This window comes from Camarhynchus parvulus, chromosome 6, assembly GCF_901933205.1.
Source record: "Camarhynchus parvulus chromosome 6, STF_HiC, whole genome shotgun sequence".
Taxonomy (NCBI): domain Eukaryota; kingdom Metazoa; phylum Chordata; class Aves; order Passeriformes; family Thraupidae; genus Camarhynchus; species Camarhynchus parvulus.
Window position 1 is genome coordinate 34,109,024 of NC_044576.1, and position 24,358 is coordinate 34,133,381.

A 24,358-nucleotide genomic window follows, 5' to 3' on the forward strand; every position below is an offset into this window, starting at 1 on the left:
TCCCTGGTGCAACCTGGGGCCATTCCCTGTGTCCTGTCCCTCCATCCCTTGTCCCCTGTCCCTCTCCAGCTCTCTTGATGCCCCTTGAGGCCCTGGAAGGGAAAAGCTGGAGAGCTGGAGACTCCCAGCCTGGCTCCAGAGGGGCTCCAGCCCTTGGAGCATCTCCATGGCCTCCTTTGCACTCACTCCATGTCCTCCTCCTGTTGGGAACCCAGAGCTGGGTCAGCACTGCAGGTGGGGTCTCAGGAGAGTGGAGCAGAGGGACGGAATGCCAAGGAGGAGGCTCCAGATCTCTGAGGGAAATCTTAGTGCAGGAAAACGGGGTGGGTTCTCAGGAATCAGCATAAAACTGATGCTGAAGAAAAATAAATGGATTTTATGCTTCTCCCCATTCCCTCTGCAGCACAAACCTTGGCTGCCACAGTTTATTGGCTGGGAAGAGGCTGATATTTCCTCTGTCTCTTCATGCAGAGCGTTTGTTCTCCTCTCCTGGAGCAGTTGCAGCTCAGGAAAATCAGGTGGCTCCTTGATGGAACACCAGCACTGCTGCTCAGAGCCTCACAAAGCACTGCCAGGGGTGCTGGGACACCCAGCAGGGCCTTGGCCAGGGCTCTGCAATTCCTCCATCCACAGCTCCCAGATCCAAGCCCAGCCTGGCCAGGGCTGTCCTGGCTTTCCGAGACTAAATGTTCAACTGGGGTGGAGCTGCTGGTGCTGAGAGGGTCTTGGTGTGAATAAAGCCTTGTTTGGATTTGGGGTTGGAAGTTTGGGGCTGGAAGTTTGGGATTGGAATGGTTTGGGGTTGGAAGTTTGGGATTGGAACTTTGGGTTGGAAGTTTGGGGTTGGAACTTTGGGTTTGGAACTTTGGGGTTGGAAGTTTGCGGTTGGAAGTTTGGGGTTGGAAGTTTGGGGCTGGAAGCTTGGGGCTGGAAGTTTTGGAAGTTTGGGGCTGGAAGTTTGGGGTTGGAAGTTTGGGGTTGGAAGTTTGGGGTTGGAAGTCTGGGGCTGGAAGTTTGGGGTTGGAAGTCTGGGGCTGGAAGTTTGCAGTTGGAACTTTGGGTTTGGAAGTTTGGGGTTGGAAGTTTACGGTTGGAAGTTTGGGGTTGGAAGTTTGGGGTTGGAAGTTTGGGGCTGGAAGCTTGGGGCTGGAAGTTTGGGGTTGGAAGTTTGGGGCTGGAAGTTTGGGGTTGGAAGTTTGGGGTTGGAAGTCTGGGGCTGGAAGTTTGGGGTTGAAGTTTGCGGTTGGAAGTTTGGGGCTGGAAGTTTGGGGTTGGAAGTTTGCGGTTTGAAGTTTGCAGTTGGCAGTTTGGGGTTGGAAGTTTGCGGCTGGAAGTTTGGGGCTGGATATTTGGGGCTGGAAGTTTGGGGCTGGAAGTTTGGGGTTGGAAGTTTGGGGTTGGAAGTTTGAGTTTGGAAGTTTGGGGTTGGAAGTTTGGGGCTGGAAGTTTGGGGCTGGAAGTTTGCGGTTGGAAGTTTGGGGTTGGAAGTTTGGGTTTGGAAGTTTGAGTTTGGAAGTTTGGGGTTGGAAGTTTGGGGTTGGAAGTTTGTGGTTGGAAGTTTGGGGCTGGAAGTTTGCGGTTGGAAGTTTGGGGCTGGAAGTTTGGGTTTGGAAGTTTGCGGTTGGAAGTTTGGGGCTGGAAGTTTGGGGCTGGAAATGGGAATCCTGGGGAGTTCCAAGGGCCACTGCTGAGCTTCCAACTGCTCATTTCCATCAGCTCTGAAATTCCACCTGCTCCTGCAAGTTGTAGTGAGCTGCTCTCGAGGTATTGTGTAAAAAATGGGTCAGAATATCAGTTACTGCTGGAGTGAAACACCCCCTGACTTCCAGGGAGTTTAACTGCAGAAATACTGCTGGATGAGCTCCAGGGAGAGTTCCTTGCTTCTAAGGATAGAATTTGGCCCCACAACCCCCTCAGAAATCTGAAGGGAGCCGTGTGTAAAACTGTGTTAAAGCAGGGATTGGGAGCAGCTCCCATTAATTGGGTTTTAATGCAGCTCACACTCAGTGTGAGCCAGCCTGAATGTTCAAAGTGTTAAAAGGAAGAATTTTGGTCAATTTTTAACTGAAGTGCTGCAGACAGACATCAAGTTTTTTACATTATAGTCATGTTCCTGTTTCATTATATCGTGTTTTGCAAACATGCATGCACAGGCAATACCTAAAATCTTAACAGAAGTGCCTGATGTTTGATGGAGTCACAGCCTGGTTTGGGCTGGAAGGGACCTCAAAGCCCATCCAGTGCCACCCCTGCCATGGGTTGACACCTTCCACTATCCCAGGCTGCTGCAAGCCCTGTCCTGCCGTGCCTTGGGCACTTCCAGGGATCCAGGGGCAGCCTCATAAAAACAGCAAAACATTAGAATTAAACAATTATCTCTTCATAGATCACTTGCTAGGTCAGTCTGTGGTAGGGTGGCAGGTTTAACACGGCTTTAAGAATAAGGAATTGCTAAAAATCTGCTCTCTTGCTTGGGTTAATGGTTTACACCATTTGTTGTCAGGAAGAGTTCTGCAGTGTGAGTGTGAACCTGTTCTCCCCAGATCCACAGGTTGAGTTCTGTGGCTCAGGTGGGAGCTGCTGCTGCAGTGGGAGCTGCTGTTTTCCAAACAGATTTGGGTGTTTTTCAGCTGTTGTGCTTGAATGTTCGGGGGTTTTGTTTGTTTGTTTTTTTTTGCTAATAGTAATAACAGTGAGAACCAATGAGTGAAAAAAACGAGAAAAGTTGTCTGTGCAGTACCCCAGGCAGGCTGTGAAAAAGCTGCCGAGGAGGAGCAAGTGTTTATAACTGTTCTTTGCATTTGCAAAACTCTGGGGGAAAAACAAACAAACAAAAAGAAAAGCAGGGGGAAACTGAAAAACCACGAAAATAAACCAACACGACAAACAAAAACTAACATTCCCAGCAATCAGGGTTGAGGGGAAGGAAAAACCAGTCTGTCTTCAATTCCTCTTAATCAAAGAGATTAAAAAGGGTGGAAAATCAGGCTGTGGGATATAGAGGGGACAGGAGGGGACTGGCACTGATCCCTCTGCTCGTCCCTCATCCATCCTGAATCCTGAGGGACTGAGCCCCTCACCAAACCCCAAAAATCCTTGCTAGAGATTAGATAAAACATATATATATATAGGTAAATAATATATAAGATATTATTTAGTGGAAGGTGTCCTGCCCATGGCAAGGGGGTGGCATAAAGTGATTTTTAAGGTCCCTTCCAACCCAGACCATTCCATAATTCCATGATTATTAGTTAGAAGTGTATTATTTTACTTCTTTGGGCTAATTCCCACCTTCAGTTACACTGTTAAAAGTTATGATACAGCTGGTGTTCAAGTAAAATTGATTTTCTCTCCATTATCCCCATGGATTTCACATGTTTGTATGGAGAATTAAGGCCCAGTGGGCTGGTAGGAGAGACCTCTGAGCATTTAGGCATTAACAACAGGTTCAGGGTAATTTATCTGGAAATATCCTTCCCTGTGAGGGTGGGGAGGGGATGGGATGGTGTTGAGTTTTATCTTCTTTGTTCTTCAATGAGGTCCCAGTCCTAACCGGTGTCCTTCCTCACCCAGGATCACCACTAATGTCAATTCTTCACTTCTTTTTCTTCTGCCAAGGTTGGGATTAAATTGTGAGAGGCTATTTCTTGTTGAGACTCAGATGTTTATGAGTTCTTATCCATGTCACAGTCTCACAAACCCTGAGTTCTGCAGCACTTCAATCCAACAAACTAAAAATGGATCCCCATCTCTCTCTACAGGGCCTTTGAAGGACAAACTGTCCAATTAAGAAATGACACGTAAATTATTTTTACTTTAAACTTAATAACCATCTACCTGTGAACTTTTTTATCCAATTACACAAAACCACCCAAACCCATGGAGGAGAAGGTGAAGAAGAAGGTGAAGAAGAAGGATCAGCCTCCACCCTACAAACTCTGTCTTGCTTTGTATCTATTACTGTATTCTAACACCTTAAACTCTAAGTTTCCCATCCTGTGATAGCACACACTTCTATCCAAACTCCCCACCCACAATCCCAGTTCCACCATTCCATTTTGGAAGCCTTCTCCACGGCCTCAGGTCAAATGCAGTATTCTCTTGGGGGTCAGTGCCTGCCAGCACAGAAAGTCTGAAATTCTCAGTTTCCCACAGGATGGAATTCCCAGAGCAGCTGTGGCTGCCCTTGGATCCCTGCAGTGCCCAAGGCCAGGCTGGACATTGGGGTTTGGAGCACCTGGGATGGTGGAAGGTGTCCCTGGTGGTCAGGGGCTCTCCTGGTCACCTGGAGGGTTTTTGCTGACCCCACGTGCATGTGGGGGCACAGGAAGGACAAAACTTTGTGGTGCTCCTGTTGATCAGCCTTCCCAGGACATGGAGTTCCCATGGAAGCAGAAAACTCATGTGTGTTCATTTTTGTGTGGAGATTTCACAGCACTTTATAAGGATATTTAAGTGCATAACACGCTGAAAATTGGGCAAAGTTCACCCACCTCATCTGGGCAGGTTGTGCTCCCAGGCACTCACACTCGCAGACAGTTCAATAGCAGGATTTGGCACTGCCTCTTCGAGCTGCTTAAACTAATTAATGCCTTTGCTCCCCGCAGGATGAAATGGAGTTTTCAGATACGTTTCCAAAATGATGTGCATGATTGCTAAATATTTCATTCTTCTGAACCCTCCACGAGTGTTTTATGTGGGGGCAGAGGCATGGATTGCTCCCATGGAAAGGCCCTGGCAGGGGGATGATCTGTGCCCCTGTGTGTGAGAGGAGGATGATCTGTGCCCCTGTGCCAGCCTGTCCTCGGGAATTTGGGCATCACTTGGGGCTCTGCAGCTGCCCCATCCTCCCCCAGCTGCTCCCTGTCCAGGTGCACCTTTCTCCATTTTCTCCCTGATTCCAACAGGTTCCCAAAAGTTTCAGTCGCATCCCACTCCAACCTGCCAAAACTGAGGGTAAAAAAGGGATTTTCTGGTCATTTAAAAGATGCCGTGGGGCAGTGACTCCCCAAGACCCCTGAGCAGGGGGGTTAAAGCTAATCCTGCCAGATTTAAACAGGTTAAGAAAATAATAAGGCCCAGTTTGATTTGAAATAAACCCTTTTGAAGGAATCACAGTAAACAAAATCTGTTTGCCTAAGGAAACCCTGGTAGCAATCAGCCAGTAACACAACTGCTTGTGCTAATGAACCCAAAGCTGTTAATGTGGTTTCTTCAGTTAAATTGATTCATGAATTTTGAAGAGAACATTATCTAATGAATTTTCTTTGAATAGAAAGCAATTAAAAGGACAAATCAGTCTGATTAACCCCAAAGTCACCCTACTGCCACAAATGGTGTACAGTTTGAAATTATATCATAAAAAACTAGAGCAGATTTGCTATCTCTTTGCCCTCTACTAATCCATGTAAATTAATGAACAACAAAGTTAATTTCTTTGATGACCCTTTTCTCGTATCACCTGGATTATGCTGATGTTTAATTTGCTTAATGTTATAATAAAGACTAAACAGATTTTTTCAATGAAGTGATTATCATTCCCTTCAGTTAAGAAGTGATTTTTATTATTTAACACACACATAACGCCGTATGGGTTTCCTTTAAGAACAAAATCACATTTCTTTACCTTCCTACGGAAGGTAATCAATGTCTTTTTTGACAACTAAAGAAAGACAATGTTTTTAATCAGTTTGTTTCTTTGCCAGAGTGGGAGGTTGAGGCTCTCAGCTGGGGGAAGGGGTCTCTTCTCCTTTTTTTTCCTTTTTTTCAGTCACCAGTTCACTCCTCTCAATAAGTTATCCACGAATGAGATCTTCAGAGCTTTTCCAAGTGCCTTGGAGGAGCAAGAGGTGTTCAACCCAACTCAAATCCAAACAGGACTATCCTTTTTCCTTCTTGAAGCAATCCTGGGCTGGGTGACACCCTGAGATGCCAAAGAAAGCTTCTCCTAATGCATTTGCTTATTCATTATTTCAGCAATTGGAACACTTAAAGCAATTTGCAGCCGAATTAAAATTAAAATAATGGTCGATACATTATATTTTTTTTTCCCCCTGCATCATTAAGGATGTGCAGGACATTCAAGGTCACAGCTAGTCCTTACACTTGGCAGTGTGTGCAGTGCTGAGCAGTAGCTCGGGGGTCCCCACTATAAAATGCAGTCAGCCAGGATAATTCAGAGTTTGCTGGCTCTAGGGCGTCCCTGGCACGTCCCAGCTGAAGTTGGGAATTAGCTGGAGATGCCAGGCCTTTGTCAGAGAGGTACAGCCACTTATTCCTTCCCTTTTAATTTGACTCTATGCTAATTTATACTCCGCCAATTTAATGGGAAAAGCCACATTGTACCAGCTAACAGGATAATTGTACTCGAAGCAAATTAAAAATATAGGAAAATCAAAGCCTTAAATCCTTTTTTTATAGTGATCAGCTACTCCAGGCACTCTCTGCAATAATCATGTATTTAAATGGAGTCATATAGAGCACAAGAACAGGACAGTGCAGGGGGCTGCTCCAGTTTAAATTACAAAATTGCCATCGAGCCTGGCTCTGCGCTGGATTTTTGACTGTTCCATCCTCATTTCTCCAGTCCAGCAGTGCTCTCTCCCTCTGCCTTGCAGATTCCTTCACCAGGCAGGTGCTGTGGACGCTGCTGAACGATGTCAAGTTCGGGGAGGCCGTTTCCTACAAGCAGCTGGCAGACCTTGCTGGCAACAGCCGGGCAGCGCGCGCCGTGGGGGGAGCCATGAGGAGCAACCCGGTGAGTGCAGGGCACCTGCCAGCCCAGAGCTGCTGGCTTTGGAGAGCTCTGAATGCCATCGGGTTAAATTTATCTGCTCTGAAAACTGGGCTGCCATGAGGTGTAAGGTCGGTAAGTGTTTTTAATCAGCAATAATGCACAGCCCAGGTTATTGTGATTTATGCCCTACCGTTTATGGGGTTGGGTTGGGAGGAGGAACGCTCCTGTTACTCACCAGCCTCTGCGCAGTTTGTTGTTCTCAAACTTCTTTGTGTATTCTTAGGTTGGGGAAATCTTTTATCTTCCACATGGGCTTAAGTTGGCAGATTATGAGTGCTTATGCTTGTGTTAAAGCCATCCACTCTGGCATAAATACAGTTCTGAAAACAAGGCCAGGAGCACCCTGGGACAGTGGAAGGTGTCCCTGCCCATGGCAGGGGTGGAATGGGATGAGTTTAAGGTCCCTTCCAACCCAAACCAGTCTGGGATTCTGGAGGTGAGTTGCCTGAATTTGAACCAGCTGGAGGGAGCAGCACTCCGGGTTAGGCCTGTGGGTTTGGGGAAAAAATGTTCTTTTGCTAAGTGATCTGTGCCTGTTTTCCCTTTTCTTTGTCTGGGTTTAGCTTTTCAGTGTATTTCTGCACCTGGAGTCACCTGGGCGGGTGTGTGAAGCTGCTGCGGTGCTCAGTGGGTGCTGTATGGGTTGGGATCAGCCCCATCCTGGCTCGGGGGGTTTGGGGGCTCAGCTGGATGTGCCTGCACTGTTTGAGGAGCAGTTCAATCCCTAAACCCTCTGAGCCAAACAATCCCAGAACAATTCGTGTTGGAGGGGACCTTCTAGCCCGTCTCATTCCACAATTCCCCACGGGCAGCAGCCAGCCAGGGAGACCCACGCAGTTCCACGTGGGGTTAAGCTTTGAGCCCCCCTGTTGTTTGCAGCATCCATCAGCTGTCCCTCTGAAGCAGTTCCTATGAGCAGTGTTTTGTCAATAGCCCGCATTGTACTTGACAATACAAACTATTTTAATATGATGGAATGCTTTCCAATATAATCTGGTGTACATTAAGATAAGGCAATCCAATGCAAACCTACAGGAAACAGTTCTCAAAGAATAACAATCCAGTGTTGTGCAAAAGGAGATGTAATTGCCATCGCCTTGAAATGTACCCAGCTTTGCCCTCAGGCTGCAGTGGAGCAGCAGCATCCAAAGTAGCAGTAACAGCAGGTTGTGGTGTGAAAATTCCTGCTTTTTCCCCTGTGAGGAAGGATGAAAATAGTTCTGAAAATATACAGCAAAGCTCCTGCAATTTTTTTAAATGGGGTCCTAGTTATTATTGCCATTTCCCAGCCCATACCGTGGCTGCAGTGGTTTCTGTCCCCAGCAGAAAATTTTTAAGCTATGGTTATAGATAATAATGTATAGCTGTAGGGAAAAGGAGCTTTATTAATATAATACCACCTCAATATTTCATCATAGAAAGCTGATGATTAAATAAAAAAAAAATCAGTGCTGTAATGAGAGTCCTGCCCATCGCAAACCACAATTTTGCCACTGCTCATCTCCTGGAGGTAATCTGAAATTCCATCCATATTCCACATGCAAACACACACACACACACACATCATCCTTTTGCACCTGAGTGTGAGCAACTGTTCACTGCTCCTGATGTTTCCCCCAGAAATGTCTCCTGGTCCTTCGCCTGCGAGCCATCATGTGCAGGCTGGCTGTGTGCAACACACACGGATTTTATGCATGAGGTGAGAGATAAAGATAAAATGTGGCACTGCAAAAAAAAAAAACCCTCACCTTTGTTATTTCCGTGTATAAAGCCGTCAACTCTTGCGAAAACAGATTTTCTGACCCAATTTGCAACTCCACTTTGCAGCCTCGTAGAAATCTGATTAAAGAAAATACTGAGAGGACCAGTGTGAAAAAACAGGAGGTCAGAGATTGCTTAACAGCTACCCAGGGTCTAAACCCTCAATCCAAACCCCAAACCCATCCCTGGAATTGCCCAAGGTTTGGAGCATCCTGGTGTGGTGGAGGATGGATTTGTGATAAACCTGATTGAGTGAGGGTGGCAGTACCAGGAAAAAGGGACCTTTGAAATAACCCTGAATTGGGCATCAATTGTCCCTCAAACATTTGGGTAAAATCACAAACTCACCTTCCTCCACCAGACACCAGCACGTTCCTCCCTCCTACGAGTCAAGGCTTGGTCTTCAGTTTGGGTAGAGTACATTCCACAGGTTTCCCCTTGCAGCTGGGATGCTCCACATAATTCCTGGGCTGACCTTCAGCTTCACGAGAAGGTGGAAGAGGTGCCAGCAGCAGCAGCTGCCTCAGTTCATGCCCAGGACAGGGTGGGCATGGCTCACCTTTCACAGGAGAGGCTTCCCAGAGTTTGCTGTGGTTCACACTGATTGCGAGGTCTGTGGTCCTCAAAGGGAACCCATAAAGTTCAATTAAAAATCTCATTAGACTGGTAGAGGAGGATCAAAAAGAAATCACAGAAGCTCATGGGAAATGGAGAATGTTGGGCTGATTAGTCCAAGGCCATCCTAAATGAGTGTTCTGTGCCTTAAATAAGACATCTTCAGAGGTCTGATCACAGCACTCAGAGCTGCCTGCACTGGGTTTGTGCCCTGTCCAGCTGTGCTGGTCCTTGGGCTCACCCCAGCCAGGGGCACAGCCTGATCCTGGTACCAATCTGTCCTACATCGAGGATATTGCACCAATCCTTTCTGAATCCATTGAGCTAAATCATGGATACCCAACCAAAATGTTTTGAACACTGAGGGAGCATTTGTGCATTTGTGAGAAAATTGTGGTGTGTGGATCTGAGACACCATGGACACATCAAAGTACCTGTGTGTTCATCCGTTGAACCAGGGAATGTCCTGAGCTGGAAGGGACCCACAGATCGTCCAGTCCAGCCCTGGGCCCTGCACAGACACCCCAAAACCCCACCTGGGCACCCCTGGCAGTGCTGTCCAAACTCTGCTGGAGCTCTGGCAGCCTTTGGGCTGTGCCCATTCCCTGGGCAGTGCCAGCACCCTCTGGGGATGAACCTTTCCCTACTGTTTTCATTCCCAAAACCTTTGCTTCCTTTGGTGGCCAGTGATAACCTGGGACCCATGCTGGGTCACATCACAGCATTTGTTTCTGCTGGGGAAGAGATGGAGAAAAAGCAGGGGGTGGAACTGGGTGATCTTTAAGGTCCCTGCCAGCCCAAGCCAGTCTGGGATTCTGTGACATGGGCAAACCACGAGTCTGGTTTTTGCTGAGTGTGTCTCAGTGTGATCCCTCAGCTGTTTCCATTTTGCCCTGGCTCAGCCAGGCACATCAGCAGCTCTCCAGCCACGCCATGGGACAGTTCCCTCACCTCAAACTGAGCACTGGGAACAGCCAGAGCACCAGAATTCCCTAAAAGCAGTTCACAGTGATCCATCCTGTGGGCAGGGAGCTTTTCCCCCACCTTTTTCCCCTAAACAAACACGTTCTGGAGGAGTTGGTTTATTCACAGATCGCCAGGAGCGCTAATGACCGGCCCAGCCTTGTTCTGCCACTCACCCAGATGGCTGTTGATAAAGATTTAGCATCATGTTCCGAGTGTCAGGGCTGTCAGTAGTGCTGAACCATTTGACCAGAAGAAAAAACGCACAGGGAGCTATTGATTACAGCTTCTCAGTGTCACTTGTTCACCAGGATTTAGGTATTGATGAGGCTGCGAGTGAAAACAAGCTCTTTCCCTTGTGGGCCTCTACCCAGAAGAACAAAAGCGAAGTTGGAGAAAATATTCAGCTGGTGCCCGAATCAGAGGGACTCCGGCATCGATCCGAGGGCTCCTTCATATTATTTTTTTGTTGGAGACAAATCTCTGGGTTTGGAAGTTTTATAGCGTTTGAGGTAGGGGCTGTGTGTGTGATGGATTCGTGGAGGAGAGGAATTAGATTTCACAGCATGAAGATTTCAGCGGTGCTATAATATTATGAGCTGCTTGGTTATTGATAAAAATTACATTAAATGTAGCAGAGGCATTAAAGCTCCAGACTAGGGTAGTTCTCCCTCTAAAATGTCCTTAGGGCCCTAATAAATTTTAGCAGGTTTAATTATTTTAGTAGGCTGAACGTTGTCACCACAATTAAGCCAAACTGAAGCAATATTCAATATTTTTAAATTACAGCGCTGGTATGGTCCTTGTACCACTTCTACATCCAGGGCTGTGGAGGGTGACGGATGGGTGCTTGTGTTGGGACAATCTCAGCGTGGAATTCTTTGTTTTGGCCATGGGAAAAGTGGCCTTAATTTCATACCTCCTCTGTTTGCTGGGTGGTGACAGCTCAGCCCCACTTCCCTGTGCTGTGAGCAGGTCCTGCATCCACCCAGGGATCATGCAAGACCCCACATCTGAAAATAAAGTCCTTTTTTTTCTTTTTCTCCACCAAGATTTATAGCCTTGCCACCAAAATCTGCTGCTTTACTGTGTGTATTTTTAAAGAATTGCAAATGAACCTCAGAGATGTTTTACAGTATATTATTATGGCTTTGTCACTCAAGCCAAGCCTCCTGCAGTAACTGCGGGGAGTGTAAAGGCAGAGAAACCCCAAACCAGAAAAACACTTGCAAAAAAAAAAACCCCAATTTCTTTGAAGAAGTCATAAACCTACTGTGGGATGGCTTGGCATGGAGCAAACCTTTTATTGGTACTCACTGGAGCTGTCACAGATGGATTAATCACTTGTGGCATTGCCACCTCCAAATAAAGCAGATATTGGAAGCAGTTTTTTATTTAAACCCTGATCAACAATTAGCACCTGTATGTATTCTCATTTAGTGTGAACTGAGATTAAGATTTTAGATTTCAGGCACTGAAATTAGTTAAGTAAACTGAAAGAACACCCCCAAAAAAAAACTTCTCAATTTATGGTCTGGCCAGTAGCTGTTCAGCCACTTTGGGGTTTGTGTATCCCAGGCTCAAATACACCACAGTGCTTGAACTGTGTGATTATTTAAATGGGATTAAAATAAGTGAGGGTAAAGTGTGCAATTTGCCTGTGTGTCTGCACAGAAATAAATTACAGTTTTTGACTTGAGGTCCCCAGATTTGTGAGAACTGCCCTTTTGGGTGAGTGATGTTGTCCCAGCCCCACCGTTGCAATGCCATTACTATGCAGTTACCAAAACACACCCGTGATTAGAGATGATGTATTGCAGTTTTTATGGTGTGTACTTCAGCTATGATAATCACCTGTAATAAAAAATAAAAAAATAAAAAAAAACCACGTTTATGTTCTCCTCTGCATTATCAGTCCATTATGTAACTTCTGGCATTGATTTTGCAGAATCTGTGTCGTGTGGTTATAAATGATAGGGAGTAGAAGGCAGAGAGGGGAAAAAAAGAAGAGTTCTTAAAATTGGTTAGGTCAGAATCAAACTTCTCCTGTTGGAGATTTTAAAAATTCACAGCCCATTTTGGATTGACTTGCTGCTAAAGAATAAATAGTGCCTTGGTCTTCCAGGAAATTTCTCCAGGGTGCACATGGAGGTGCTACAGCCCATAGAGGATCTGCTGGGGAGCTCAGGCACTGGGACCCCTTCTCAATAATCTGTTTCTTCCCAGAAATCTTCTAGTCCTGGGAAGATACGGACCTTAAAATTCATCCCATTCCCATCCTGCCATGGCAGGGACACCTCCCACTGTCCCAAGTGCTCCCAGCCCCAGTGTCCAGCCTGGCCTTGGGCACTGCCAGGGATCCAGGGGCAGCCACAGCTGCTCTGGGCACCTGTGCCAGGGCTGCCCACCCTGCCAGGGAACAATTCCATCCCAGTGTCCAATTTAAATAGTTCTTCATGTGCATTTTGGGTCTGTGAGGCTTCGTTCCCCACCCTGGGCACAGAGAGCTCAGCTGGTGCAGGACAGCAGGACCTGGTGCTGCAGGGAAGATTTTATATATGGGATTTAATGTCTCAGGTTTATCCTTTTGAAGACTTTACATCATTTTTATGTATTAAAATTCCTATCCATCCTGAGGACTGGGGTGGCCTCCAGGGATGCTGCTGGGCTCTGTTTGTGCTCTGCCAGGCCCTGACGTGGCAGCTCCGTGTCCCTGCCAGCCCAGTGCCACACAGCTGCTGGCTTCTACAGTGCTGGATTTCCAGACTCGTGGAATCACAGCGTCATTCAGGCTGGAAAACACCAAGCCCATGGAGCCCAGCCTGTGGCAGATCCCCACCAGAGCACTGAGGGCCACATCCCGTGGTTCCAGGCTCCCCTCGGCCTCACCCTTTGCTCCTCCCGGCTTTTGGGGTGTTTTGCAGATCCCCATCATCATCCCGTGCCACAGGGTGATCCGCAGCAGCGGGCACAGCGGGAACTACGGCGGGGGACAGCTGATGAAGGAGTGGCTGCTGTCCTACGAGAAGCTGCAGAAGGAGAAGCTGGCACAGGGAGGGGGCTGCTAACCAGCCCCGGCGCACGACCACGGCTCCTCGCCTTGTAACGAGCTCTCTCTCTCACAGCACCCAGCAGAATTCAGGAAAATGGTAAATATTTGAGTGACATATAAATATAATGCAACATCCAAAGTGAAATGTGTGGTGGCACCACTATATTAAAAAAGCGGGATGCGTCCTGGGGGAGGCAGCTCGGCTGCCCTTTCTTGTTTTTACATTTTACAGCAGAATGACTGCAGCGATCCGGGCCCTGTTGTGCATGGATTTTGTTCCCATCTCCAGCCCTGTTTTGTTCTATTTTTAATGTCCATTAAAGCAGGGATAAGGGAGTGGGAGGGACGTGGCGAATGCGAGGTGGAAGCTTGCCCCTGAGGAGGCGCCTGGCTCGCGGCGAGTGGCCCAGCCTGGCACGCTGGGCCCTGCCCGCCCCTGCCCAGCTCCCCCTCCCCACTTTGGGGCACAAAATGGTTTTTTACCTGAACAGGAGTTAAGGGAGCACAGTGAGATCTGTGCAAAAGCAGGCAGCTGTTGAATTCCTTACTCCAGCCTTTTCTTTTTGGACTGGAAGATGGGAATTTTTTTTTTTTTTTTTGCGTGCAGCAGGGTAAGAGATGATCGTGACAAATTTTATATTTTGGATAAGCAGTTTGATTAGCCAAATTTGGCAAAATACTGAAAAGCTCTTCATAGTTGCTTCCTTATCAGCAGCACATCCCTTTATCATTTGAGTTTTCCTTCAGATTTCCATGTTTCTCTGTTTTCCAAAGCTTTATTTCCCGTAGCCTCTCCATTGGAAGGATTCAAGAGACATTAAAGTTAAATTTTGAGGTGGTTTTAGCAGGGTTCTCTGCGAGTACGAGCCACCAGAAGCTGAAATTTCCAGTATGGGAATCGTAAATTGTAACATGGAAATACTGATTTTTTTATGTGTTTTATCATATTTTCATGGATGTCTCTTTAGAAAGGCCATTGCTGCCCCCCAAAAATTATTGTGTGGCAGTGCGTTAGTTAATCCAGGATTATTGATACCTCAGAATTACTTCAATAAAAAAACTGCTTTGCATGTGCAAGTGTCTTTGGGTCTGTTTATAAATAAAACACAGGGTGTGATATATGGGGAAAATAAACTATACCCCACTGTACAATATAAAGCTGTATTTTTATCAAGGGTTTCTCGTGGCGATATAAAGCACAGAAGCAAAGCTCAAGTGGTTTGTACGTGTCACCAGAACCCCGAGATAAAAATACGGCCTTATAATATGTACAGTTTGGGTGTATTTTATTATTTCTTATATCTCTAATACATGCCGCCACCAAAAGCAGGCGGCAGCAAATGTCAACTTTAACCTTTCCCTCATTTGCATCACTCAATGGGTTTTTATTTTCAGGTATTTGGGCTTTTTCAGGGATGTGACTTTGTTTTTGTGGGGATGGGGATGGGGAATGCTGAGACTGGGGCAGGTGATGCCTTTCCCAGGGAAACAGCCAATTTTGGGAGTGAAATCCTGTTCTGGGTCAGGGATTCAGGGTGGGCAGGGACAGGCAGGGATGGGGCAAGGAGGGGATGGGCAGGGACAGGCAGGGATGGACAGACAGGGATGGACAAGGGGATGGGCAGGGACAGGCACAGGGGGACAGGGCAGAGCTGGACAGCGCAGGGATAGGGCAGGGACAAGAAGGGACAGGAAAAGGAACAGGATCAGTCAGAGATGGACAGGACAGGTGGAGGTGGACAGAGTGGGCAGGGGCAGGGAGGGATGGACAGGGGGACAGGGACAGGGAAAAGAGCAGATGAGTAAGGCAGGGATGGGCAGGAACAGGCACGGGGGGACAGGACAGGGACAAGAAGGGATGGACAAGGAAAGGGACTTCGACAGGGTCAACCAGGGATGGAGAGGGACAGGTGGAGGTGACAAGGTGGAGGGACAAGGATGAGGACAGGGACAGGGGCAGGGAGGGGTGGACAGGGCAACAAGGACAGGGACAGGGACAGTCAGGAACAAGGATAAGGACAGGAACAGGGACAGTCAGGGATAGGGCTAAAGACAGGGAGAGAGGCATGGACAGGGAGGGATGGATAAGGGGACAAGGACAAGGACAGGGACAGTCAGGAACAAGGACAGGGACAGGGACAGGGACAGGGACAGGGACAGGGACGGGACAGGGACATGGAGATGGGGACAGACACGGACAGGGACAGGGACATTCAGGGACAGGGCCAGGGCCAGGCGGTGCAGTTCGGGCGCTGCCCGACAGAGGGCGCGCGGCGCAGGGCTGGGGGCGCGGCGGGGCCGGGTCCCCCCAGGTTCGGGGGGTCTGGCGGGGCTTTGAACAGAAATAACCCTGGGCACCCCAAAATACATCGGGCTTTAGTGAAATACATGTATTTGTGTGTGTGCATATACATAAACATGCGTACATGTGTACATGCATATATAAATACATACATCTAGAAGGCAAATTATAGAAATAGATAAATTGTGTATATGTATATATATATATATTTTTTTTGTATACAAACAAAATAGTAATAAATAATGCAGTGCCAAGGAGGTGCAGGAATTTGGGGTTGGTTGGGTCACTCTCTGCCCCACAGATGCCCAGGGTGCCCATCCTGTGGGTGAGGTTGCTGACAGTGTCTGGAGCTGATGAAACACCCCACACCCTCTACATGTGACAAGCCAGCCCCTGCCCCCTGGCAGGCACCAGCATTGTGCTTTTTTCCTGGGAATTGGCTTCCCCTGCCCTGCCAGTGCCCCCATCCAGCCTGGCCACGCTCTTGGCACATCCTGGCCTGCAGCATCCCAGACCAGCACGCTGCTCCAGCCCTTCCCAGGGCCAGGGATAATGAAAGAGTCAAAAATAATATTTGTTTTGGCAGAATTACATTGAGAATGAAATAGATGCCCTTGACCAGGGAAGAAACTGAATTTTGCAGCGGGGTTCTTTTTTTTTTTTTTTCCCTTACAAACAAGCTCTGCAGCCAGTCCAAGGCAAGTGGGAATATTTTTGAAGGACTCTCTTGTATTTCCTGCATCGGATTTGCAGCAGAACTGCAGCCACACTGGTTGTACTGTTCGATGAAAAATGCAGATTCCACCCCATGTATCAATCCCAAATGGAAAAGGGCCCCAGGCCTCAGGATTGTTACAGATCACTTCCATGCACGCCGGGTTTGCGGCGTAATGAGCTCAGACTGGAGGCATCTCGAACAGAAAAACGATTCATTGGCCTGGTGGGGACCTTTCTCGAGATGTGCCCAAATTTCCTGGCCTTTGGAATTAGAGGAATTAGTCATCTGATTGGGGTGAGCAGGATCTGGCCCTTCAGAGTTTCCACTTCTTTTTTTTTTAAGCAGTTCTCAAGCATCGGGAACTTTTTTGATGTGATAATTTATATTTTCTTTATCAGTGGAATTGCTGTTGTGGGTAGGACACTTCACTTTCCAAATTATGTGAAGTTAGAAATGAGTGGTGATTTTAAACGATTGTTTCTTTTAACATCTATTACTATTATTATTTTTATTATTATCATCATTGCTATTATGATTTTTAAGATCTCTTTCACCTCAAACCATTCGATGCCACTATGATTATTTCTTCTGGAAAAATCACAGATTGCCACTTTTAATAATTTTTCCTTCTACTTTAAATTTATATTATCTATAAATATTATGTTGCACCCAGCTCCAAGAGACTTAGTATTAACATGGTTATTTATTGGGAAAGGTGGTGTTGCAAAGCTGCTTCCTTAAAGAAAATGCAAAAATGATTAAACCTTTAGAAAATTCCTTAAAAACTTACAGTGCAATATCCCAAGGGGAATCCTGAAAGATTTAGGGACTATTTCAAGAATAATTTCCCAGTAAGAACCTTCCAGGAATGCAAAACCCCTTGAAGAATTGCATTTACAGGTTTAATTGTTCATTTTTACACCCTGGGAGAAGGGGAGCCGAGGCTGCGGTGTGAGGGGCCGTGCCCTGCGCCCCTCCAGAAACACGAAGGGAAATTTTCCCTTGCTGCCCGCTCCAGAGCAGATTTGGGCTGTGCAGCCTGGCCAAGGCCCCCGCTCGGGTTTCAAATAACGCCTGGAGGGTGTGAGAACAAACACACACAGGGCTCTGTGCCGGCCAGCAGGGACACTGCTCCCCCTGCTCCGATTTTCTTCTTTATTCCTCCTTTTAATATTTTTTTTTCTCTTTTTTTACCCTTTTTTAAACTTTTTTCCTCCTTACTCTTTTTTTTTTTTTTTTTTTTTTTTTTTTTTTCTTTTTTCTCTCTTTCTTTCTGTCTACTTTTTTTCTCTTTTCTCCTTTTCACTTTTTCCTTTTCTCTCCTTAGGTTTTTACTGTTTTTCTTTTCTTCTCTTTTTTTGCTATTTTTTCTTTTTTTTCTCTTTTTTCTTCTCTTTTTTTTTTTTTTTTGCTATTTTTTCTTCTTTTTTCTCTTTTTTCTTCTCTTTTTTTCCTATTTTTCTCTTTTCTCTTTTTACTTTTCTCTCTTTACTTTTTCTCTCTTTTTTATTTTCTTCTCTTTTTTTCTATTTTTTCTTTTATCCTTATTTTTCTTTTTTTTTTTCTCTCTTCTTCTCTTTTTTCCTCTTTTTTCTCTTTTCTCTTTTTCTCTTTTTACTTTCCTCTCTTTACTTTTTCTCTCTTTTTTCTTCTCTTTTTTCCTATTTTTTCCTTTTTTTTTTTCTATTTTTTTTCTTTTGTCCCTCTTCTCTTTTTTCCCCCCAAAAGCCATGTCCTCACCAAACCTTTATTCCCTCCCTGTCCTCAAACCTCGCCTCCCCACCTGCTTGCTTCTTCCCACCCCCATTTTTGCCCTCTCCCTTCCCCACTCTTCCCAACCCCTTTTCCTCTCCCCATTATCCCTCCGGGGTGATCCAGGACGAGCATCCTTGACCCCATCACTGCAGGCTGGAGGCTGAGGGAGGGAAACCACCACATTTTGGTCCTTCCCCAGCGGGGTGATGCAGAGATGGGGAGCCACGCTGCTCCCCAGCTTGATGCAGAGCATCCCCGCCCGTGTCCGGGGATTTGGGGCCGGAGGGGATGCCCAGCCCGGCCGGAGCCGGGATTTTGGGGCCGGAGGGGATGCCCAGCCCGGCCGGAGCCGGGATTTTGGGGCCGGAGGGGATGCCCAGCCCGGCCGGAGCCGGAGGTCTGCGCTCCATCACTCGCGGCCGGCCGGGATGCAGGAGCTGGACCAGGAGGTGCAAATTGACGTGAGCGGGATGCTGGCAGCACCTCGGGCTGATGAAAGGACATTGTTAAGGAGCCCTTAACGTTTCTCATTAATGGGGCTGGAGTGGGCGGGTGAAGTTTTGGGCTGAAAAAAGCCAGAAGACAAAAAAAAAAAAATAATTCCACCTGGGCAGTAATTAAGATCGATCCCGTGCACGGAGTTATCAATTTTTAAAACCTCTTTAAGTGCCTTATTTAGTTATTTTAAACAGGGCTTTTTATTTGTTGTGTGAGTTTTCCTGGAGGAGATGGGAGCGTGGGGGGGTCCTCCTGGGCTCTTCTCCCTGATCAATCATCCAGCCTGCTGGAATGGGGATGCTGCTCCATGCCTGTGGGTGCTGCGAGGTGCCAGGGCAGCCCATCCAGTGCTGGGGGTGTCGTTTGGGGTGGAATTGCTTTTCTTTCCGCTGAAGTTCTGGCTGCAGATGGCAGCAGGGCCGATGGAAGAGGAGCTCCTGCCCGTGGGAGGAACGGGGAGGAAGATGAAGGTCCAGCCTGGCACGGGGGCTCTGCCCAGCCCCAGGATGGGGCTCAACCCAACTTAGGCACCAGCCGAGGTCAGAGTGGCTGGGGGAGGTTGTGTTTAATTAAAATAACCCTCAGCATGACCCCGAGTGCAGAGCTGCTGGGAGCTGATGAGGGAAACAGCTGCAGCCCTTTTATCTGAGGACAGCGCCGGCGCGATGATGTAATTTTCATTTCCGATGGGCGCCGGGATGACCTAATTCCACACGGAATCTTGTCTCTCACTTCAAAGTAGGGCACTTCAGCCGATCTGGAATTCAGCTCCACTCAGCCCTCCCAGCCCTGCTCACACCCGAGGCTGGAGCACCACCATGGCAGCAGCGGGACCCCCAAGGGGGTTTGGATCCAGATTTGAGTTAAAGCTTTAAAACTCTGTCGAGCAAAAGGAAAAGCCATTGTATTTCCATTGGTGCAGCCTGGGAGGTTTTGGAAAATTGGTTTTGTTTTTTGCCCAGAGCAGCTGGGGCTGCCCCTGCATCCCTGGCAGTGCCCAAGGCCAGGCTGGACACTGGGGCTGGGAGCACCTGGGACAGTGGGAGGTGTCCCTGCCATGGCAGGGGTGGCACTGGGTGGGATTTGACATCCCTCCCAACCCATTCTATGATTCTGTGATTCTACAACTTTGTTCTCATGGCTGGGCCTTTCCAAGAGGTTCAGTGTCGATTATGACCCATGGTTTTTAGAAAGCGTGAGCCTCAAACATGGTCCTTATTTCTGCTTTCATGAATCAAACACATTTTATGTGCTTTTGATACCAATCAAAATTGGTTTCAATCAGCATGGTAAATGCAGGTTGAATTTTGGGGGGCCAGTGGACACACAGCAGCCTTTCAGGAGTTAATGACAAAGTAACTGATGGGAGGAAATTATTTCTTCATAGTGCCCAGAAAAGAAATCCCTTTGTCCTGTCTGAACAAAATGCTCCAGAGCAAAAGCTCATCACAAACCCATTTTAGTTTTTACTCAGAGAAAACTTTCCCATGAGGGCCCCAGGTCAGCAGCTCACCCGAAGGGCAGGTGGCCTGGAGCTGTGTGGGCAGAGCCCTCAGCAGGTTCAGGATGTGCAGGAATTCAGGGAACACTGCAGCGTGAGCTGCTGCCCCAAAGCACCATTTACAGACAGCACCATCACCACGTGGTGGCAAACTTGGTGCTCCCCAGCTGGAATGTGGGTGATGCCTCAGTGATCAGCTGGGATGGCTGGAGAGCAGCTCCTGTGCCCCCTTTGGCTCCTGGTGCCCCCTGCCCCGAGGAGGAGGAGGAGGAGCAGAGGGAGGTGACCCCAGGGGCCAGGGCTGTCATTCACAGGGAGCCAGCAGAGCTCATGTCCAGCCTCACCCTGGGCAGCCAGGGACACCAGCACAGGCACTGGTGCTGCCAAAGGGCCCAGCAGGGTCAGGGCTGTGCTGAGGACACACAGAAAATGCCTCTTATTTTACCTAGAACCTGCAGAAGTTTGGCCTTAACACAGGGCTGAGCCATTGTGGCTTTCACTGCTCTTGAAAGGCTTTCTGAAATGTATCCTTCTTCACAAAAATAAATTTTAAAATATGTAATACAGAGTGTCTGCATGTACAATAGCATATAATGTACAAATTAATTTGGAGGGAGTGGGGTGGGGACCTCTCTTTGCTCAAACATCCAACCAAGGCTGGATTTCCACCACTGGAAGGGTTTGTTTGGGCTGGGTTTTTTCAAACCTTTATCCAAATACTGTCATCCTAAGCACCCACTCAGTGGGTCAGAAGATTGGCCACCACTGGTGAATGGAGATCCAGCCTCTTCAGGAGCTCCATGCCCCTGCAGCTTGGAGCAGAATCAGGAGAAGTGGGTTAGGAGAGAGGATCTCAATCCCTGCCTGTCCAAATGTCCTATTTTTGTTAGGACATAGAATTCCTGATCTCAGGGCTGTTGTGCTTTTTTACTTTCTGTGTAAAAAAGTGAAGAGGATGAACCACAGACATTCCCAGTGGCTGTGACAGATGGGTGGCAGAAGGGATGGGATTTCATCACAGAATAGTGGGGAAATAGAAAACTATCCTGATTTTTATCTATGAGATAGATAGATAGATAGATAGATAGATAGATAGATAGATAGATAGATAGATAGATAGATAGATAGATAGATTTGTATCTGTATCATCTGCACAGATATGAGGTGAGTGCCCACTCTCATGTCCCAGGCTGAGAAAAACCCCATACAAAGAATTAACTCTGCGGAAAGTTCTATTTAAGTGGGGCCAAAATCAACCTGGAAAATAAATGCAAAAATTGAAATGAAGCTGATCTATTGGCCACGGAAGTCCGCATTTTGCAGCCTTTAAACTGCATTTTGCAGCAGATTGTTGTGCAAATACAGCGGAGTGCAGAAGAGGATGGGACTGGAACGAGGTTTGGACCTCTGAGTGTCTCAGCTTGGAGATCACATCTGTCTGCACAGGGATATCAGGCTGGAAACTCCAGGCATGTCTGCTCACTCCCACAGCTGTTTACAGCCTGTTTATCCTCTAAAATGAGCAGCCTAAGCCCAGCCTGAGTTCTGGAGAAGGGGCTGCTTTGAGGAGGAGCAGGCTGTTAATTGAGCAGCTCCCCGGGCCCGGCTCGGCAATCAGTCTTCCCTTCCGTCGCTCCCGATGACCAGCAGCCTGCCTCCAACCTTCTGGCTGTCAGGAAAATTGTGACAAGGCAAATGTCAGATCATGTGGAGCCTTCTGAATGTTTTTGACCCCTTCAATCTGTTTTCCAGCCTGGGTATGGCAAAGAAGCTGTGTTGGACTAATTGGTTGTCTCTCTTCTCCAGGCAGCGGATAAAGTCCAGGTACATAATCTGATTCTTTTGGATGAGCAGCATCCTGTCTTTCACAGCTTTATGTCATGTCAGCCACTGCGGGATTGCTCTGGAAAAGTCCTTTTTTGCCAAAGCTGGAGCAGAAGATGTAGAGATCCTACAGCCTCTCATCTGCCGGGGTTGAGCAGCGCCCAGCGGAGGCTGCAGCCTCTCTCTGGCTGTTACCAAAAAAAATCTGATTCATCTTCACTGAAACACAAAATATTGCAGCTGCCAGGAGGAAGTGATAGCTTGGAAATGCTGCACTTCCATTTTTTTTTGTTTTGTTTTGTTTTAACCAATACTCTGTGCTTTCAGGTAGAATATTCTGTGTTTGAAATGACCTACATAACCATTGAGCTTGATTTCACTAAGCTGCCCTGCTCTCTGCTCAGTAACCTTCATCCTGGACAGTGCTTTTAGGGCTTTTGAATTGTTTCTTGTCAGTAGCAGTAAAACAATAAGAGAATATCAGGCTGAATTTGGTGATCTGGGGAGGAACAAAAATACAGAGCTAAGAGGGAGCAGTGTTGGGTAAAACCAGCTGGAAACTTCAGAGACAAATTGTCCCAGACAACAGAAAACGGTGTATTGTAGTTAACAGAATTAAAGAATCATGGAATTGTTTGGGTTGGAAGGGACCTTGTAGCCCATTTAGTTCCAGCCCCTGGGCAGGGACACCTCCCACTGCCCCAGGTGCTCCCAGCCCCAGTGTCCAGCCTGGCCTTGGGCACTGCCAGGGATCCAGGGGCAGCCCCAGCTGCTCTGGGAATTCTATTCCAGCCCCTCCCCACCCTCCCAGCCAGGAATTCCTTCCCAAAATCCCATCTGACTCTAGAGTTCATGGTATCTAATCTAAACCGCCTCTCAGTTTAAAGCCATTCCCCATTTTCCTCCATCTTTCTTATAGCTCCCTTTAGGTCCTGAAAGGCTGCAATTATGTCACCCCAAAGCCTTTTAAGGAGGGGGAACTATATCTGCATTTCCCTTTTACCTGAGAACACCCCCAAAACTCCTCCAGCCCTCCTGCACAAGCACAGCAGAACTTTTCAGAGCGCACAGCCCCAATTACCCCAACGCCGCGTTTTTGTTGGAGCATTAAAATTCAAGGCCTAAACACACAGTTGGCAATTGGAGCTCAGAACATGCACGTTGCAAATGTGGATATATCTCGCCGAGTACACAGCCCATAAAATATGTAGTCTAAGATCACTCATTTATTTAAAGATGCTTTTTACCTCAGATGGAAAATGACACAAATCTAAATATTACAATGCCGAGTAATGTGTAACTGTCTGTGTGTTATAGCCTTAACACCACACTTTTGATGCAGAAGAGATATAGCAGCTGCACTTTAATTTCAAGCAAATTGATCCCAGATGTAAATGTTGTTTTGTTGCATGGAAGATAGTGCACAGGTAAAGCAAATATCATTGGTTTATAGTCCAACAGAGTGTTGCAACAGGATCCAGGCTCCCCTGCCCGGGCACACATAAAAGTCAGGAGGCTGTGGAGGAGACGCTGGAAAGACACAGCTTTGCTTTCTACCCTTTAAAATCCAACCACCTGTGATCTAAGGAGCTGTTTTGAAGCCAGGAAAGCGTCGTGGTTTGTCAATTGTCCTGCAGGCAAAAAATCTAAATTTGGCTTGTTTTCCATCTCTTTTGCTGTGTGTTTTGTAGAGGAGGTTTTCTCCCGACGTATTTGTGTTTGGCATGAAAGAATAAGAAAAACCCCTGGATTTACTGACTCAGGAAACCTCTCCTTTAAAGGAAAAATAATAGTGGTAATTGAGCTTCACTTTGCCTGCAGATACCCCAACATCTGTGGCACCGTGGGCAATGTATAAACAGCAAAATCATTTCTTTATTGTCTCCTGCCTGTGGAGGATGGCAAAGCCCAAATACCTTGCTGTCACAGCTCTGCTTTTGAACAACAGACCTTCTTATTTTTTCTAAAATAGAGCATCCTGCTCATCCAAGGAAGAGAAATCTGCATTTGGAGAGACAATTTACAGGGCATGGAGTGCCAGGACACAGGGTGGGCAGGCCCTGGCACAGGGTGCCAGAGCAGCTGGGGCTGCCCCATCCAGGATTTCATGTTTCTTTGCATTTCTAGTGCTCTCACAAAGGCCAAAATTTAGTAAAATTGTGGGAATACTGTGTTTGTATCCTTATCAATCCTTCTAAACTGGTGTTAAGTGATTGAAGTCAAACTTTTGTGAGTTGCTGCTTGCCAGCCACGCTGATTTAACTCCATTTCCTCCTGAATCACTGGAGACAGAGCAGTGCCCAAGGTGTGCAGTGGATGTGTGGCCTTTCAGACACCATAACATCTGGATAGATGTGTATATAACATACACAGAGATGGTGCTGAAGGACAGGTACTTCTGCACAGTATTTTTTCCCCTTACAGTGCCAGGAATTGGCTGAGCCTGTCACAGAGGTGTATAAGACGTGTACAACCTCATTGTAGCACTCCTGCAAGTATTTAGCAGTAAGACATATTGACCATATTCAGAAGTCCTTACTCAGACAAAACCCAGGGGTCAGTGTGAGTCTCGA

At 47.1% G+C, this 24,358-nt stretch overlaps 1 protein-coding gene across 1 annotated transcript in view; it reads left to right on the top strand.

Annotated features, from left to right (window-relative positions):
• Positions 1–14,016, top strand: part of MGMT (O-6-methylguanine-DNA methyltransferase) — a 140,959-nt gene extending 126,943 nt beyond the window's left edge. Inside the window, exons 5-6 of the mRNA XM_030951420.1 lie at positions 6,618–6,757; positions 13,060–14,016. Coding sequence (XP_030807280.1) covers positions 6,618–6,757; positions 13,060–13,203 — 284 coding nt within the window. The 3' untranslated portion in view covers positions 13,204–14,016. The remainder of the gene's footprint in view (positions 1–6,617; positions 6,758–13,059) is intronic.
• The last annotated feature ends 10,342 nt before the right edge of the window (positions 14,017–24,358 follow it).